The 16,687-nt window shown below is 35.3% G+C and overlaps 1 protein-coding gene across 3 annotated transcripts; it reads left to right on the forward strand.

Moving 5' to 3' along the window:
• Positions 1 to 5,224: 5,224 nt before the first annotated feature.
• On the forward strand, positions 5,225 to 16,386 carry LOC108990474 (protein TONSOKU). Of its 3 annotated transcripts, none has more exons than XM_018964456.2 (20): positions 5,228 to 5,661; positions 6,116 to 6,916; positions 7,905 to 8,081; positions 8,372 to 8,463; positions 8,859 to 8,957; positions 9,274 to 9,755; positions 9,844 to 9,887; positions 9,979 to 10,242; positions 10,340 to 10,487; positions 11,006 to 11,122; positions 11,980 to 12,086; positions 12,179 to 12,302; positions 12,444 to 12,553; positions 13,006 to 13,117; positions 13,364 to 13,468; positions 13,557 to 13,623; positions 13,718 to 13,838; positions 13,938 to 14,105; positions 15,360 to 15,477; positions 15,565 to 16,386. In XM_018964456.2, exons 1-20 carry the CDS (start codon positions 5,389 to 5,391, stop codon positions 16,101 to 16,103), a joined length of 4,068 nt encoding a protein of 1,355 aa, XP_018820001.1. In that variant the 5' UTR covers positions 5,228 to 5,388; the 3' UTR covers positions 16,104 to 16,386. The 3 variants fall into 3 exon arrangements, with proteins under 3 accessions (XP_018820003.1, XP_018820001.1, XP_018820002.1); XM_018964457.2 differs by having other exon boundaries at positions 10,343 to 10,487; XM_018964458.2 differs by lacking the exons at positions 15,360 to 15,477; positions 15,565 to 16,386 and having other exon boundaries at positions 5,225 to 5,661; positions 13,718 to 13,827; positions 13,938 to 14,058.
• Positions 16,387 to 16,687: the final 301 nt, after the last annotated feature.

Genomic DNA, 16,687 nt, shown 5'->3' on the forward strand with positions numbered 1-16,687 from the left:
GACTCAACTCGGCTAAGACTCGTTAAGGTCCGCTTATTTACGTTTGAATCAACCCATTAGCTCAACTCAATTAAAATTCATTTATATATTGATAAATATACACACATGCCTATGTATAGATACATATATATGTATTAGTTAATAATATAAGTATAACACTTTTATAATTAAATATATGATATGTAACTTAATTACTTATGTCTATATATTGAATATGTTTCATAGCTATATTTTATAGATTGTACAATAGTTAATCAGTAAGATTTAATAATTTCATATATTAGCATGTGTAAACCATATATATGAAATAGATATATGCTATCAATATTATATCTATGTATTAATAATTTATGTAAGCATATAATATATTGTTATTATGGATAAATATCAACTAGTTACATATTAATTATTTATAAATTTTTAAAATCTTATAATTCAATAGAGGTTCTACTTGTTAGTTATACAAATTCAATATTTGATTTTTTATTTATCTAATTTATTAATCATTAAATCTTATTAAAAAAATAACTCGAGCTCGACTTGACTCAAGTTCGAGTTGGAAATTTAGCTTATCGAGCCAAGTTCGAATAAAGACTAAATGAAAATCTCGAGCTTGAGCTCAAGTTTTTTTAGTCGAGTCAAGCTCGACAAGCCAAAGACTAACTCGGCTCAATTACAGTCCTACTCCTGTTTTTTACTCAATTGACTCGAGAAATGATTGATTTCCTACTGAGCACAACCAGTCATTGTTTTATTTTTCTAGATAAAAAAGGGTAGAGGAAATAATACATAAATCCACAAACAACACTAGTACCCCGAGGTACTCAACTACTATCATAAGTTAATCTTGCACACGTACTCTATTACTAATCCTCATCTGAACCATCAAGTCATCTGAAATATTGTGAAGATAAAATGGGTGAGTTATCAATAGCTCAGTAAATAGAGAACATATACTAGTATGTAAACATGAGCATTTATAGAGTTCAAAATGTGGAACAAAACATGTTACAAAATATCAGAGCGAAATTTTCAGAAAAATATTCTTATTCCAAAAATCTTTTGACATATCATAAACTAAGACATCATCTTTATATACTATCAGAGCATCACATCGGGATAAAGACCATGTTCAACCTCTGTAGTAAGGTTATAAACCATCATTATACCTGTGATGGGATCGTATGCCACTATTATACCTATAGTTAGGTCGTACACCATGTTTAACCCTCGTGGTAGGGTCATAAACCACCATTATACTCGTGGTGGGGTCGTATGCCACTATTATATCTGTGGTATGACCGTATACTACTATTATACTCGTGGTAGGGCTGTATACTACTATTATACTTGTGGCAGGGTTGTATACCACTATTATACTCGTGGCGGGGCCTTAACGAAAACAAAACAGAAACAACATCAGAACCAGATTATAATCAAATACAGCATTAGAAATTCATCCCAAGGTTTTCAGATAACATATTGTATCAAAAAATAGTACTAAATAGTTTTAGATCATTTCACATATTCAAAATAACAGAATCAAAGCATCTTCATTTAATCAAAGCAAAACTTTTTAGATTTCATATTTGCTCTTTTTCACAGTTCAAAAATAAAATGATAAAATAAGCTCATGTCTACACCAGTCATGACAGAAAATACTTTTTCTTTATACATATTTCATGAATATGCAGAATTCATATTTGAGGTTGTTTTCAGGTTTCTTTTCAAAGCAAGCATACATGTTTTCAAAATCAATCTCATTTCATTTCTTTTATGCAAAATCAAGTATAGAAACCCTGTTTACCTTACTCTTACCATGTATAAGTCATGCCTTGGGTCCGACCTCTAATAGTTTCACAACCAAAAACATTTACCAATCAATTATCAATCCAAACAAGCATGCCACTAGTTTATTTAGTAAACCTCAAACCAACAAATAATTTAGTCCCGAGCATCCACTCAACTCGCAATAGTTCAACTACAACCAACCCAACATGATCAACTCAATAACACTCATAGAATAAACCTTGTCAGCCACATATCTCAACCCAAACCACCATGATCATCAACCCAATTGATCTAGCAAACCACAATCAGCTCAACAATCTATCACTCAACTTCAATAGTATCTTATAGAATCTCAACATCCAAACGTCAAATCAACAGTTAATAATCAAAATTGGAACAACCAACAAAATAAACACGTACCCCGGACAACCACATAATATCATTCATTAGAAATTCCAGCAACCAAAATTCATTAATATAGCCCACATAACAATGTCAACAACGAGCATAAAATTTTGAATATCTTACCTAAGTTTGTGTGTGTGGCTCGTGAAAATTAAAAAGCAGAAACAACACTATTTGGGGCATTAGTGATGACCTATGATATATAAATAGTGACGTTAAAATTACACTTAAGCTCCAATAATGTACGACTGTGGCTAATCTTGAGGCAAGGCCTTACTTACGTCAGTGAGGAAATTTTTGCATTTCGAGACAATGGTGATTACACTGCGGTGGAAGAGGAAAATAATTTGTGCAAAGTTTCTAGGAGTGTTAAACCAGTGAGAGTGTATAGAGTGAGAATAAATACTATAAAAAACTACCTAAAGATCGAAGAGGCTCACCATTGTAGGATAAAAAAAGTAGCAACAAAGACCCTCAAATAAATTTCAAAGATATAAAATTGAAATAAACCTATAGCTATCAGTGAAGAGATGAACATAGAGAGAGAGATGAACATAGAGATAAAATCCAAAGAGATAAAATTGAAATAAACCAATAGCTATCGGTAAAGAGATGAACATAGAGATAAAATTTCAAAGAGATAAAATTGAAATAAACCTATAGCTATCGGTAAAGAGATGAACATAGAGATAAAATTTCAAAGAGATAAAATTGAAATAAACCTATAGCTATCAGTGAAGAGATGAACATAGAGAGAGAGAGAGAGAGAGAGAGAGAGGGGTCTAAAACTTAAATAGAGGGAGTGAACAAAGAGTGGGCTTATTGGTGTCGATGAGAGGCCACCTACGGCGGCACCTTTATGGTGGTGACACACAATGTGTAGAAGGGGTGGGATGCTCTGCAAGTGCGAGATTTGTGAGGATGGAGTACGAAACTGCAAAGAGAAAGAGAATAGGTAATAGAGAGAGAGATTTGAGTGGTGGGAGAAAAGAAGAGAAGGAAAATCAAAACTGCATAGTGGGGAAGATGGAAAGCGGGGTTGAGTGATTTTCGGGATGAAGAAAACTGAAAAAGGGAACTTACCTAAACGACATTATTTGTGGTCTCTATGGTTAGGGTCTTCGTGGGCCTGGGCCTGCATTGTAGGCTTGGGCCTTAGGCTCGAGCGTTAGGCTCGAGTATTACAGAATTAGTCCAATTTGATTTGGTTTGGGCGGAATCGAAACTGATTGAAAATCGGCTCAATCATGATTTTCACGATTCAAAAATCAAATTGGACCGAATCGAGCCAAAAATTATGTATAATTTATTTTTTATATTATATAAAATATATATTATATGCTATACATATTATACATATTATAAAATTAATATGACATAAAATCTTAGTTTTATTATTTATGCTTCTTTAATGTAACATATATTAGTTTTATTAATATGACATAAATATTAATATTAAGTTATGAATATGTTATTATTTATCTTTATATATTAAGTTATATGCTTACATATATATATATATATAATATGTTATAAGTATAAGAGTACACTTTTGATATATATATATATATATTAAGGATAAAGACATTTTTATAAGTAAATTTTTTCACCTTTTTTGTGGTTATATACATGTTATTTTTGAAAACAATGTTTTAGACTCTATCTTATTTATGGTAAAAATAATTTCTCATTTGGGTTAGAAAAACCAACTAGCCTAACAAAAAAGTCAAAAACTAAATTACACTTCTAAAACTAAATCGACTCGAAACTAAAAAAATCGAAGGTTCTGATTTTCTAGTGAATTGGTCTGTATCAATTCGCAAAATTCTAAAATTGATGTATATTGATTTGATTCTAAAATATGTCTAAAATTGAATTGAACCGAACCGATTATATCCATAATCCTAATCAAATAGTGGAGTCTATCTCTCAGCAATTATTTTCTCTACATGCTTTATTTTTTCTTTAAAGGCACGCGACATGTTTACATTAATAAGCTAGCAGTATATATGAGTAGAGATCTGGTATATATGGATTTCAACAAACACCTAATTACAACTAATACAACACAAAAATAATAAAATATTGGTTTTGATACCGTCCTTGTCCTGCTTGTGAACTGTGAATCCACATTTGCAACCCGTGAGGGTTTGGCGGTGTTCCAAAAACCTTCTCGTTTGATTATATAGTTTAGATGAGATGAAATGAGATATTTTATTAAAAGTTAAATAAAATATTATCATAATATAAATTTTTAATATTATTTTTATTTTAAAATTTAAAAAAATTAAATTATTTATTATATTTGGTATCGAAGTTTATAAAAATTATAATAATAAGATAATATGAGATTATTTGATTTTGTATAACTAAACCAACCCTTAAGGCTTGTTTGAGAAGTGAGATGAGATGATAATTTTATGAATAATAAATATAATTTATGAATAGTAATGAGAAGGTTTAAGTTGAATATTTTTTGAGTTTTGGGAAATGAGAGAAAAAAAAATTGAATAAAAAATATTATTAAAATTAAAATATTGTTATAATATAATTTGATAATATTATTTTTATTTAAGAATTTAAAAAAATTAAATTATTTTTTATTTTTCGTTTGATAGTTTAGTAAAGTTGTAATGATTAGTTTGAAAATTTTGTATTTGAATTATATTTGAAAATAAAATGAGTTGAAAATTTTGGGATAAGATCTATTTCCAAACAAATCTTAAAATTTTCTTTTTAAAAAAATAAAAAATAATTTAAGAATAATAAAATGTCACATTTTGTATAAAAGATGAAAGTAAAATGAAAGTAATGTTTAGCATTATTCATTAAAAACTTAAAAAAAAAACATTATTCATTAATAAAATATGTTTTTATAATTATAGGTTTGGAACAGGCATTAACCCAATTAATATATAACTTAAAACAGAAGCTACCCTATCGAAAAAGAAAAAAAAAAAAAAAAGGAACCCAACACGTTTTCTCAAAAAAACTTTTTTGTTTGAAACGTGTTGGCGGGAGTTCCATTTCGCTCTAAAAAGGTTTCAAAACCCTCGATTCCTCCACTCCCAAATCTCACAAAACCTTTTCACTAAAGAAGTCCTCGGCTCCAGTTCGATAATCTCTATCACCCACATCCCTCTTCTTCTCTTATTCGATCCCCATCGGACCCTTGATCAAATCCTCTTTCAAATGGCTCGGGACGTCGAGAAATTCAAATCGGCGAAGAGGTCGTACCTGATCGCCAAGGAGCAGGGGAACCGGTACGAGGAGGCTAGGTGGGCCAACGTGATTGGAGACATCCTCAAGAACAGAGGGGAGTATGTAGAGGCGCTCAAGTGGCTGCGGCTCGATTACGATGTGACGTCCCGCCACTTGCACGATAAGCAGCTTCTCCCGACGTGTCAGTCTCTTGGGGAGGTCTATCTTCGTCTCCAGGACTTCACGAACGCTCTATCTTCTCAGGTATTTTGTTTTTGGGACTTTAAATTTTGTGTGGGGTGGGAAAGTGGGACAGGGAGAGAGATTTTTCCCCGTTTTGAGTGTTTGGGTTGGGAGAGTCCGAGAGTGGAAAGTATGGGCAGTGGGTTGTGTTGAGACTAATCGGTGTACTCGGTTCATTTGGGCGGAATCTTTATTTTTTGGAGTTTCTATGGAAAATATAAGGAAAAGGAAATCGCTTCTGTTTGGTTCCAGATAAAATAAGGTAAAGGAAAAGAAAGATAATTAAGTTGGGCGGTTTCGGAGGAAACTTCCCCTAGGGTTTCCTTTCTTGCTCATACTTCGTGAACTAAGATTGTAAATCTGCATCACTGTTTCATTTGGGTAAAAAGTGGAATAATTGGAGAAAATGGCAACTGTAACAATTTATCAATGATAACTTGAGAATTGAACTTCTCTACATTGTTTTTGCTTTCAGAAAAAACATTTAGAGCTTGCCAAGGAAGCTAATGACCTTATTGAACAGCAAAGGGCCAACACCCAACTTGGTCGTACTTACCATGAAATGTTTTTGAGATCTGAAAATGACCACTTCTCAGTTCAGAATGCCAAAGAGTACTTCAGATGTTCAATGAAGCTTGCGGAGACTGTTAGGGAGAACCCACCTGTTAACGATAGCAAATTCTTCCTTAAAGAATATATTGATGCTCATAATAATATTGGGATGCTTGAAATGGATCTTGATAACTTGGACGAGGCCCAGAAAATCCTAACCAAAGGATTACAGATTTGTGCAGATGAAGAGGTTGAGGAAGATTATGATGGGCGAAGTAGGCTCCATCACAACCTTGGAAATGTTTATATGGAGCTCAGAATGTGGGATGAAGCTCGGAAGCACATTGAGGAGGACATTAAAATTTGTAAGAGAATTGGGCATTGCCAAGGGGAGGCAAAGGGGTATATCAATTTTGGTGAATTGCATTATAGGGTTCAGAAGTATGAGGAGGCACTTTGTTGCTACCGGAAGGCGCTTGATCTGGCAAAATCCATGGAAGATGAGGATGCTTTGGCTATGCAAATTGAGCAAAACATTGAGACTGTAAAAGAAGCTATTAAAGTAATGGGTGACCTGAAGAAAGAAGAGCAGAATCTCAAGAAGCTGACCAGAGAAATGACCAGTGCAAAAGGAACAGCACGTGAGAGGAAGTGTCTGTTGCAGCAAAATGCATCTCTCGATTGCCTCATCGAGAAATCGAGAATGATCTTGGCATGGCTGAAGGTACGAATTCTGTTCTATACACATTTTCTTTGCCTTTGAGCTCTCTCTCAACTGCTAGAGGGATCTTCAGCACACTGGATAGCTTGTAAATTTTGTGGATGAGTTCAAATTTTGTTTCTGATTTGAGTTATTGTATCAATTGGTTTTCTAATTTCATGTTTACATTAAACATAGACAGGATATTTCATGTATTCAATTCCTTTGTCAAATTTCCAGAACTTGATTCTGATGGACTAGATGGATTTGTGCATGTGTGACAAGATTGTGTTTACTGAATGACTAGTCTCGTCTAGAAGATGAATGTTTAAAAAATCAGCATGGCTGGGGTTCCTTCTTGCCTTCTGTTTTGCAAAATCTTCCATTCCTGTTTTTGTTAGAAAAATTCCAAGGGCTCTTTTGGACATAAAATTATCTTGAAGATTTTCTAAACCAAGATGGAAAGTTTAAGAGATAGATTTTTGTGTAGGCTTTTCGAAAGTGGCGGGACCCATAGAAATTATCTTTTGATTGAGAAATTTTGAGGTGTATTTTTATTGAATTTGAAAAAGTGGTAGGGTCCGTTTAATGATGTTTGGAGAGAAGCTTTTGTGAAAGGGTTTATTTTTTTGGTAAAAGTTGATTGGATCAAATGATGGATCTTGTTGTTTGTGCGTGTTCATGATCAAGTGCGTGATGCTAGTAGGTAGGTATACTTCTTGCTCTTTTAGACGTGACTTATTCATCAAAGAGAGAATAAAAATATTCAAATTTGAATGCAGTTAGCAGGAAGTTACTAGTAAAGAATTCTACAGCAGTGTTTTAATGTTGCAAATAAACTGGCTTCACATGGCAAGAGTGTCCTGCCTTCATATTTAAGCTACACATATAGGTTGTCTGATACATCCAATAATCCACTGGAAGTTCTGAATGCTACAAAGAACTGCCCTTCATACTGTTATTGTGAATTTTAATGCTGCCCCATTTCTTATTTGAAATATTCCATGTTTAGCTTCTTGAATTTGCTAAAAGGAAGAAGAGAGTAGCAAGTGCACTTTGTGACAAGGAAAAGCTGGGTGATTCATTTCTGGCTATTGGAGAATCATACCAGAAGATCAGAAAATTTAATAGAAGCATTAAATGGTACATGAAGAGTTGGGAAACATACAAGTCAATAGGTAACTTGGAGGTAAGTTGAAGTTTTTTTCCTATGATCTTTAGATGAATAGATGATATATGTGGCATCTTGTTGTCTGAGAGAAGGTTATATCATTGAACTATGCTTGGATCCTTCGATATATTTGTATATGACCTAGGTAGTCAAGGCATATGCTTATTTTAGTTGCCTAGATTTCAGCAATGGTCATGATCCTGTTGGATAATTATAGGTTGATGTTGAAGTATATTGACTGTTCTGTCCATGGATGTGCTGTAGATTGTTGTTCAGTGGATTTTCACTCTGATTTGATATTATTTCAGGGGCAAGCATTAGCAAAAATCAACATTGGTAACGTTTTGGACAGTGATGGCAATTGGACAGGAGCACTAGATGCATTTGAGGAGAGCTACAGGTAATTATCTGTTTGGTTTTTCCTGGTAGACATTAATAAATGGAATAAGAAAATTATGGGGCACTCAAATTGATGGATATCAATTTAGCTTGAATGCTGGAAAGTGGAACTCCTTGCATGCCTGGCCAAGCAGTCCTAGATGCCTTCAACACATCTGGAACTATAATATTCACTATTTTGATTTCATACACATGGCCAGATGATTGCACTGTTTTAGCGTAACTTTCATAGCACTTTTGGTATCACCTGGATCCTTTAATAGAAAATAGTTTTAAGCATCAAATCATAGGATGCCCTTTTATTTCTTTTTCATATTGCCTTGATGCATTCTTTTAATACGTCAACATATAGGGTTTGTAATGATTTGTTCTCATCCACTCTATCCTGTATTGCAGGATTTCCATTGAAGCGAACCTTCCTTCTATACAGCTTTCTGCACTAGAGAATATGCACTATAGCCACATGATAAGATTTGACAATGTTGAAGAGGCCAGGTAAATATGGTTCATGCAATCCTCCTTAACCATATAAGCTGTTACAATCCAGTGAGTCTGCTGATGGAACTTGAAAGTTACGGAAATTAAATACCAAACTGATGATTCATGTCATACAAGAATTTGCTTGAAGGGTTAAATTTTTGGTATCTCCATAAAAAAATAAAGAAAAGTTGTGTGACCCCTCTGTGTCCCCTTCTGGAAGGGGGTTTCAATTAGTTTATTTACTTATCAATAGAACCAAGTATCTGTTCCTTATTTTTTAATGGGTTTTGTAATAAGTTAGAGAATTGCTTAAAGAAAGACTCTTCTGTAGGAGATTGCAGCGTTTAATTGACAAATTGAAGCAGTCAGGAGATAAGGAGCTTGAAAGACATAATGTGGCAGAGGATTGCTGCTCTGAGACTGACACGGAAGGGAATGATCATTTGTCAGAAAGTAGGTATAATGCACGCTGCTCACCTGAGATGAGTAAATGGAATTCTAGCAGATCAAAGTCTGTAGCCAGTGTAGAAGAGTTGAACGACGATGTTCCTCTGATTTCTCTCATTGGATCGGGTAAAAATTCACCCAAAATGAAATCAGCTCAGTCAGGAAAGCAAAATATTTATACTCAGCCTACCAAAGTTTTGCCAAAAAGTTTGTCTAAATCCACCAGTGATCAGCGGACAGTTGTTGGTCGTAAACGTGTTCGTGTCATCCTTTCTGACGATGAGAGTGAAGAACCAGATGAGGTGAAGTGCTCGAAAGGAAGCCCTGGTAAATGCCCAGTAGAGGCAGTTGCTACATCTGATGAATGTGGGTTTTTAAGTCATTAACTAGTTTTTGCTTCAGACATTTCACTATACTAGCGGAGTACTGACTTGTATCTTTTACTTGAATGCAGTCAAGTGTAAAAATAATTTACCCAGACATAATTGTAAATTTCAGGTAAACAAAACCATTGTATTCCTTGATGAATATTTTTCCCATGTTCAAGCTGGTCTGTTGGTGTCTGATGTTTAATCATTTGGTTTGGCAGGAGGTCCCAGCGGATGCCTCCCAATGTGCCACCCGGTCATGCAATCCCTTTGATATGGAAGAAAGTACTAGTTCATACAGATCAAGGAGTCCCAATGTAGCCACTCAAAATGGCAAACTATTCAGATCTTCAAGCATTGGTGAAGTTGTTATTGTGTCTGATTTTGCTGCTAGTGGTTCTAAATGTGACATTGATGTCAATGGAAACCTATTGCATAAACATAACGCTGCTGATCTGAAGTTGCTTGCTGGTGACAGATATGATGTGTGTTGCTCATAACATTTGGATACTATCCAAGTAGATCTATGTGATTGCCAATATACATATTTTGCTAATTTGTGATCTTTCATTCTGTTCACAGCAGTGTATTATTTGCAAGATTGACAAGCAACTGATACTTGTTGAAGCAAGCTCATGTATGGATAGCGATAAGCTGAGCATTGAGTCTGTAAAGGTTGAACTGGCATGCTTATACTATTTACGACTTCCCATTGAAAAGAGATCAGAGGGTAGGAACTTAACTGTTATACATGCTGCTGATTGCTAATAATCAAATTTCTTACCTTGTTGTTAAGAAGGATGCATTTAAGTGGATCTTTTAACATCTAGAGTGATCAGCAATATGAAAAATAGGTTGCAGATACTCACATTTTTTTTATTTTGAGATAGGTTGGCAGCATATTACATTGTGCTGTAATAATGTTTTTTGGGAGGTGGGGGAGGGGCTTGTTATGATATCGATGCTTTAGTGTTGGGATAACTAAAGGATGAACTCCATTGGCTTTAGTGGTGGACCATAAATAATTGCCAAGTGACAAGCACAAAACTGTATTGGACACATTAAGCTTGGCTGCCTTTTGGTGGCACACAAGTTTTCTATTTGTCCACCGTCATACTTTTCTCTCGTGATTTAAATCAATGGAAAGAGTAAAACTTGGTGGGTGCTGCGAGCAAGTCACTGCTTTACGTGCTTCATCATCATTTTAATATCATCTATGAGTCATCTAATATGGTTGTTTCTTATTAGGTCTGTTACCTATAATTCGGCAAATTAAATGCAGTGGAAGAGTTGTAGAATCCTTGGAGACAGTTGAAACTCTTAAAGATTGTTTGGGAAAAGTCTCCCTTGAAGCTTCTATAGATGGTATGCATAAAAACTGCATAATTACATTTAGCGAAGTTGTGAATCTCCCATTATTGTTGTTGTTGTTGTTGTAAGTTATGGTTGACGATTTACGGTGCCTGAAATGTTTTTTTCGCATAGAGAACTATTTCTGACAGTTAGTGCAAGGGTAAAGCCCTAGGCTGAGCATAAGTGTGTTTGTTCTTGAAAATAACCACTTCATGCAAAATACCGAAGGTTAAGACCAGATCTATATCTCAGCTCACACCACTTTGCTGTTGTGGGAACAACATCGGGTACTGATCCAATTTTTATTTTTATATAAAACTTTTTCATGTCATATAGTAATCTATGATAGGTTGAAAACATGGAAGTTATTGGGAAGGGCCATTCTGTAAGTGGTTAAACAGGTGCATAGAACACCCCTTGTGGTTAAATAGTTGTATAGAACACTACTCCAGGAGATGAGTGTTTTCGTGCTTTCATCCCCTCTTCTTTTTGCCACTGCCCGTGAGTGTTCTTGTACTGGAATAATACCACTAATTACTAGTTACTTGCAAACTCAGGCCCTTGACCATGAATGATTTGTTTTCCCGAGAATGTTTCAAGGAGATGCCGAATTTGTATATAATTCATGGAAAACAGTATTCTGGAGCTGAACTAGAGTTCCAAGGTAGACTGCTAGCTTCTATGGCATATTTGCATGCATTACATGTTGGCTGGATACATCTTTTAGGTAGTCTTTAAAGTAGGAATGCAAGGGCTCATTATGTATATCAGAATCGCTCCACATGAGTATTTCCATTTTGACCTTTTGCTCACTGAAGTGCTGTTTTTGCCAGTTAGGTATGCGTTTCATTTGTTTGTTACTTTTCCAGGATGGGTCCAAAAGCCTTTGATAAAACTGTACATTGACAGCTGCAATGAGTTATCTGAGGCACCTAACATGAAGTTGCTCAAGAAACTATACAATAGAAGAATGGAGGTAAGTGCTAGTTAACTAGGCATAACCTTTTATTTTTGCTTGTGGATTGGAATAGTTTTGTTTATTTGGAATATATAATTCTTCTTTACCAGGTTTCAGACGATGAAGTGACTGTATCTGAATGTGAATTGCAAGATTTATCAATAACTCCATTGGTGATTGCGCTGCGTGCCCACAAAACATTTTCCATGCTGGACCTTTCTCACAATTTGCTAGGTAATGATATCTGGCATCTAGCTCATCTATTCTCATTTTTTTCCTGAACAGAAAAAGTCTCTTCAATTCTCCTTGATGAAGAGATTAGTAGGGTTATTTTTTAATTAGTATTAGCTGTACATTGGCTTGCCATCCCCCCAGGAAATGGAACAATAGAGAAGCTTCAAGAAGTGTTTGCATCAGGCCAAAATTATGGTGGGTTAACCTTGGATCTGCATTGCAATCGATTCGGTCCAACTGCATTGTTTCAGGTATGTAACTTTGTTCACAAATGGATTAGATTGATGGTCTTGCGAACATTGAACATATGCAAGTATATTAATACAAAGCACAATCTTGTGCCTAGCGGTCTTTGTAGTCAACTGATATCTCCCCCGTCTTACTAGAGGAAGTATTGGGTTCAACCCAAGAAAAGGGAGGAGTTTTGGGAAGGGAATTCACTCCTACTACTATCTCTGTCATCCTTCTTTGAAAGAAAATGTGTGTGTGTGTGTGTGTGTACAAATATCTTGAAAAATGTCTTTCAACTGTCATATGTGATACATGTATTCTGTAGTTTAAAGTTCCCTGGAGACTTTGAGATTCTACCTATTGAACCATATTCTACTTCATCAGTAGCATGACTAAAGTGGGAAATGCCTTTTTATTTTTAGTTCTCTTCATCTTAACCACATCACTTATTTATCTATTTTCTAATTTTCAGATTTGTGGATGCCCTGTGCTGTGTGCTCGACTGGAAGTGCTTAACATCTCTGGAAACCGTCTAACTGATGCTTGTGGATCTTACCTTTCAACTATTTTGGAGAGATGCAAGGGTAATGTTCTTTTTCTGCTGTCCTGTTTATTTCAATATTAGTTTTGGAATCTTGTTAATCATCATCACTAGCTCTGTGCTGCTGTTTTGGATTAGTGTGGATCATACTATGTTCTTGGAGTCAAGGCTTTGCAGAGTTCAAATATATCTGATGTCAACTGTTAACTCTGTCAAACATTCGAGCATGTGGACTTTTATTGTAGAGAATACCTGTTGTTTCAGCTCACTTATGCTCTCTGTTTTGTAGGCCTATGTAGCTTGAACATTGAACGCTGTTCTATCACATCTAGAACAATTCAAAAGGTTTCTGATGCACTGAATGCTGGATCTGTACTTGAACAACTTTGTATAGGTATTGTTGACTTATTAAGTACTCATTTAGAATCTTCAATGCGTTATTTCTTGGTAGCTTACCAGGCCTTGCAACTCTTCTTTGATAGGATATAATAACCCAGTATCAGGAAATGCCATCATGAATCTACTGGTCAGGCTTGGCAGTTTGAAAAGGTTTTAATCAATTTTTTTCCTTACTCTCTGTTTAGATGGTCAATATATATGTGCTGATTGATGTTAACATAAAATTACATTCACTTTTGTACAGATTTTCAGAACTGAGCTTGAATGGTTTAAAACTAAGCAAGCCTATTGTTGATAGCCTTTGCCGGCTTGCTAAAACCTCGTGTTTGTCAGGATTAATGCTTGGGGGCGCTGGTATTGGAACAGTCAGTTTCTCTGTTATTCTTTCTTGTTATTATTGAAGTTTGAGTGCACTTGTGGGTATTTATCTCCTGCTTCTTGTGACTAGATTTGTCTATTTGCAGGATGGGGCATCACAATTAACTGAGTCCTTGTTCAATGGAAATCAAGACTTACTCAAACTTGACCTATCCTATTGTGGACTCACTTATAAATATGTTCTTGGACTAAAGAATGATATGGCTACCGGCATTCTTGAGCTGAACCTAGCAGGGAATCCTATTATGCAAGAGGTTTGCTCTTTGTTAATTGCAAGAGCTTTTTTCACAATTATTCTTTTGAATGCACGTTCCAAATTGTTGTTTGCTTTGCAATTTATCGACATATATATTAGAGGAGTGCAGCAGAGAGTATTCTTGATATTTCCTTTTGCAATCCATCACCATTTTTAATGCTTTTTAAAAGAAATATTCCTCTTTTTATCAATTCTGTAAGAGTTAAATCCTTCTGGATCATCAGAATATGTGGATTCATCTTATATTAGTATGATTAAACTGATTTTTTTGTAGATTAGGACGGTTCAGGTTTATTTGTTGATTTTCCTTGATTCTATTTTTCCACATCTGTTTGAGTGTGCTCAGCATAAAACCATTAAATATGCTAACCTGATATTCCCTATTCTTTGAGTCAGCGTGCTGAACGCATCTCAGAACAAATTGGACAATGATTATGATCAGAATTTATGAGGAAAAGAAAAGGGGCAGAGTATAAAATTTGTTTTCTTCTACAGATCGTCTTTACATTTTTCAGGCAGCCGCATGAAGTCCTTGTCATTCCACTCTATTTAAGACCATATTCTCCCTTGTCAAATATTTTTCCAATATTGTAACCCCAACATGTCCTTTTTGGTACTTTCATGGGCTGCCACTTTCAACCGGCATTTTATCGCTTCTTGCTGTTGCAGTCTTTGGCTTTGATCTCAAAGCCATGCTTCTCTCCATTTTTCTCTCAACTAATCATGTCTTAGATGATGTTATCGTCACTACACTTCCAGCATTCTATCTACTGTTGAATTAAAAGGTTAAGAAGGTCTTTTACTGATCATTAATTTTTTTTCACTTTTAACATTCAACAAATCAATGGATAACTCATCATGTCTCAAATCTCAGATATAGTCACTGTGGTTCCGCCATCAGGTTGGGGACTTATATTATTATAATGGGCATCTGTCAACTGTTGTGCATGTTGCCTAGATAATTTCTTCATCTGCCTACGGTGTGTAGTATTTGAGGAACTACTCAGCTATTGATGTATGCTTGATCTTTTGGTATGTAAACGTTGTAGAATTTTACTGAAATCAATTGTGTAAGTGGATGACCTAATCAACATAAAATATTTTTGAAGTCCCTTTGGTAATGAAAAAAACTTTTCTACGAGGTCTTTCATTTTTTAGCAGTGATGTTTTTCTTTCCTGTTAACTTCAAAGCAGTACTTTGCATTTCAGTTTTCTCTATTCTTTGGGAGCCTGATGACTTACATGAATGCAGGGTGCAAATGCATTATCATCACTGCTTATGAACCCTCAATGTTGCCTAAGAGTTTTGAGACTCAACAAGTGTCAGCTTGGACTTGCTGGAGTTCTTTGTATAATTCAGGCCCTGGCAGGTGAAAGACAATAGCCCACTTTTGTTTTCGGTATCAGTCCCTAGAGATTAACTAACTTCTCAACGATGACTCTTATGTTTCTAACAGAAAATGACTCTCTTCAAGAGCTTAGCCTTGCTGATAATGCCTATCTGGATAAACATTACAGTCTACAATACAACTTAGCAGGCAAGGGGAGCACAGAATTTTTAAAAGAAGAACACGATATATCTGAAACATGTCTGAGGGAGTATGCAAACAAAGAAGTTGACAGTGGTCGGCAGGATGCATGCGCTGTGACCACTGACTGCAATCAGCTCGAAGTTGCTGATAGTGAAGAAGATCCAATTAGAGTAGAAGTTGCAGCAACTGGAATTGACGACAGTTGTGTTAGTTCATGTCAAAAAAGAATTCCATCCCCAGAGTGCCAGTTTATTCAAGAGCTCTCGACTGCCATTATCATGGCAAAGAAATTGTGCTCTCTGGATCTTAGCAATAATGGTATCTCAGCACAAGCTGCAGAAGCTTTGTACAATGCATGGTCAGGTATAAGAGTAGGTTCAGCTGAGAGGCATATTGAAGACCAGACCATACATTTATATATGAGGGGAAACAAGTGTTGTACAAAACCCTGCTGCAATAATTAATTTTTCTTCGCTTGGAGGTCCTTATCTGAGCGGAAGGGAACGCAGCCATCACAAGTATATACTGGTAGATGTAGACTCCCAACTGGGGTGCATCGCTGATAAATCTCACATGGATTCGGTCGTTCGTGGATAGCACCTGTTTTATTTAAACTGTAAATTTACCTAAATGTTTGGCAATTATAGTCTCTGTTTGATACTCTCTGGACATTGGAAATCTTGGAATTGAGAAAAATACGTTTTGAGTGCAAAAGGCACATGCAGATCTAAGGATAACCCCATTAATATTCTCCATTTTTCCATTTGTTCTTCTGTTTTCTGCAGCATCGAGTTTTCTGTGCGTTATTATTTAGACCGTATTCCTTTTTTTCTCTTTATATATATATATATATAATTGGAAGCCTTCACAATCTCCTTCAAAAATTACATTTGACTTAACATCCACATCAGCATCCCAATTAGCCTACATATAATGCTCAGCTGGTTTCCTCCACTTCCTTCCTAAGCCCCCTCATTACAGCAACTGCACTAACATTTTGAGATTGAACTGATTCGTGGGCAGATTGGTATGCTTCCAAACTTTTCCT

This window comes from Juglans regia, chromosome 1, assembly GCF_001411555.2.
Source record: "Juglans regia cultivar Chandler chromosome 1, Walnut 2.0, whole genome shotgun sequence".
NCBI classification, from domain to species: Eukaryota; Viridiplantae; Streptophyta; class Magnoliopsida; order Fagales; family Juglandaceae; genus Juglans; species Juglans regia.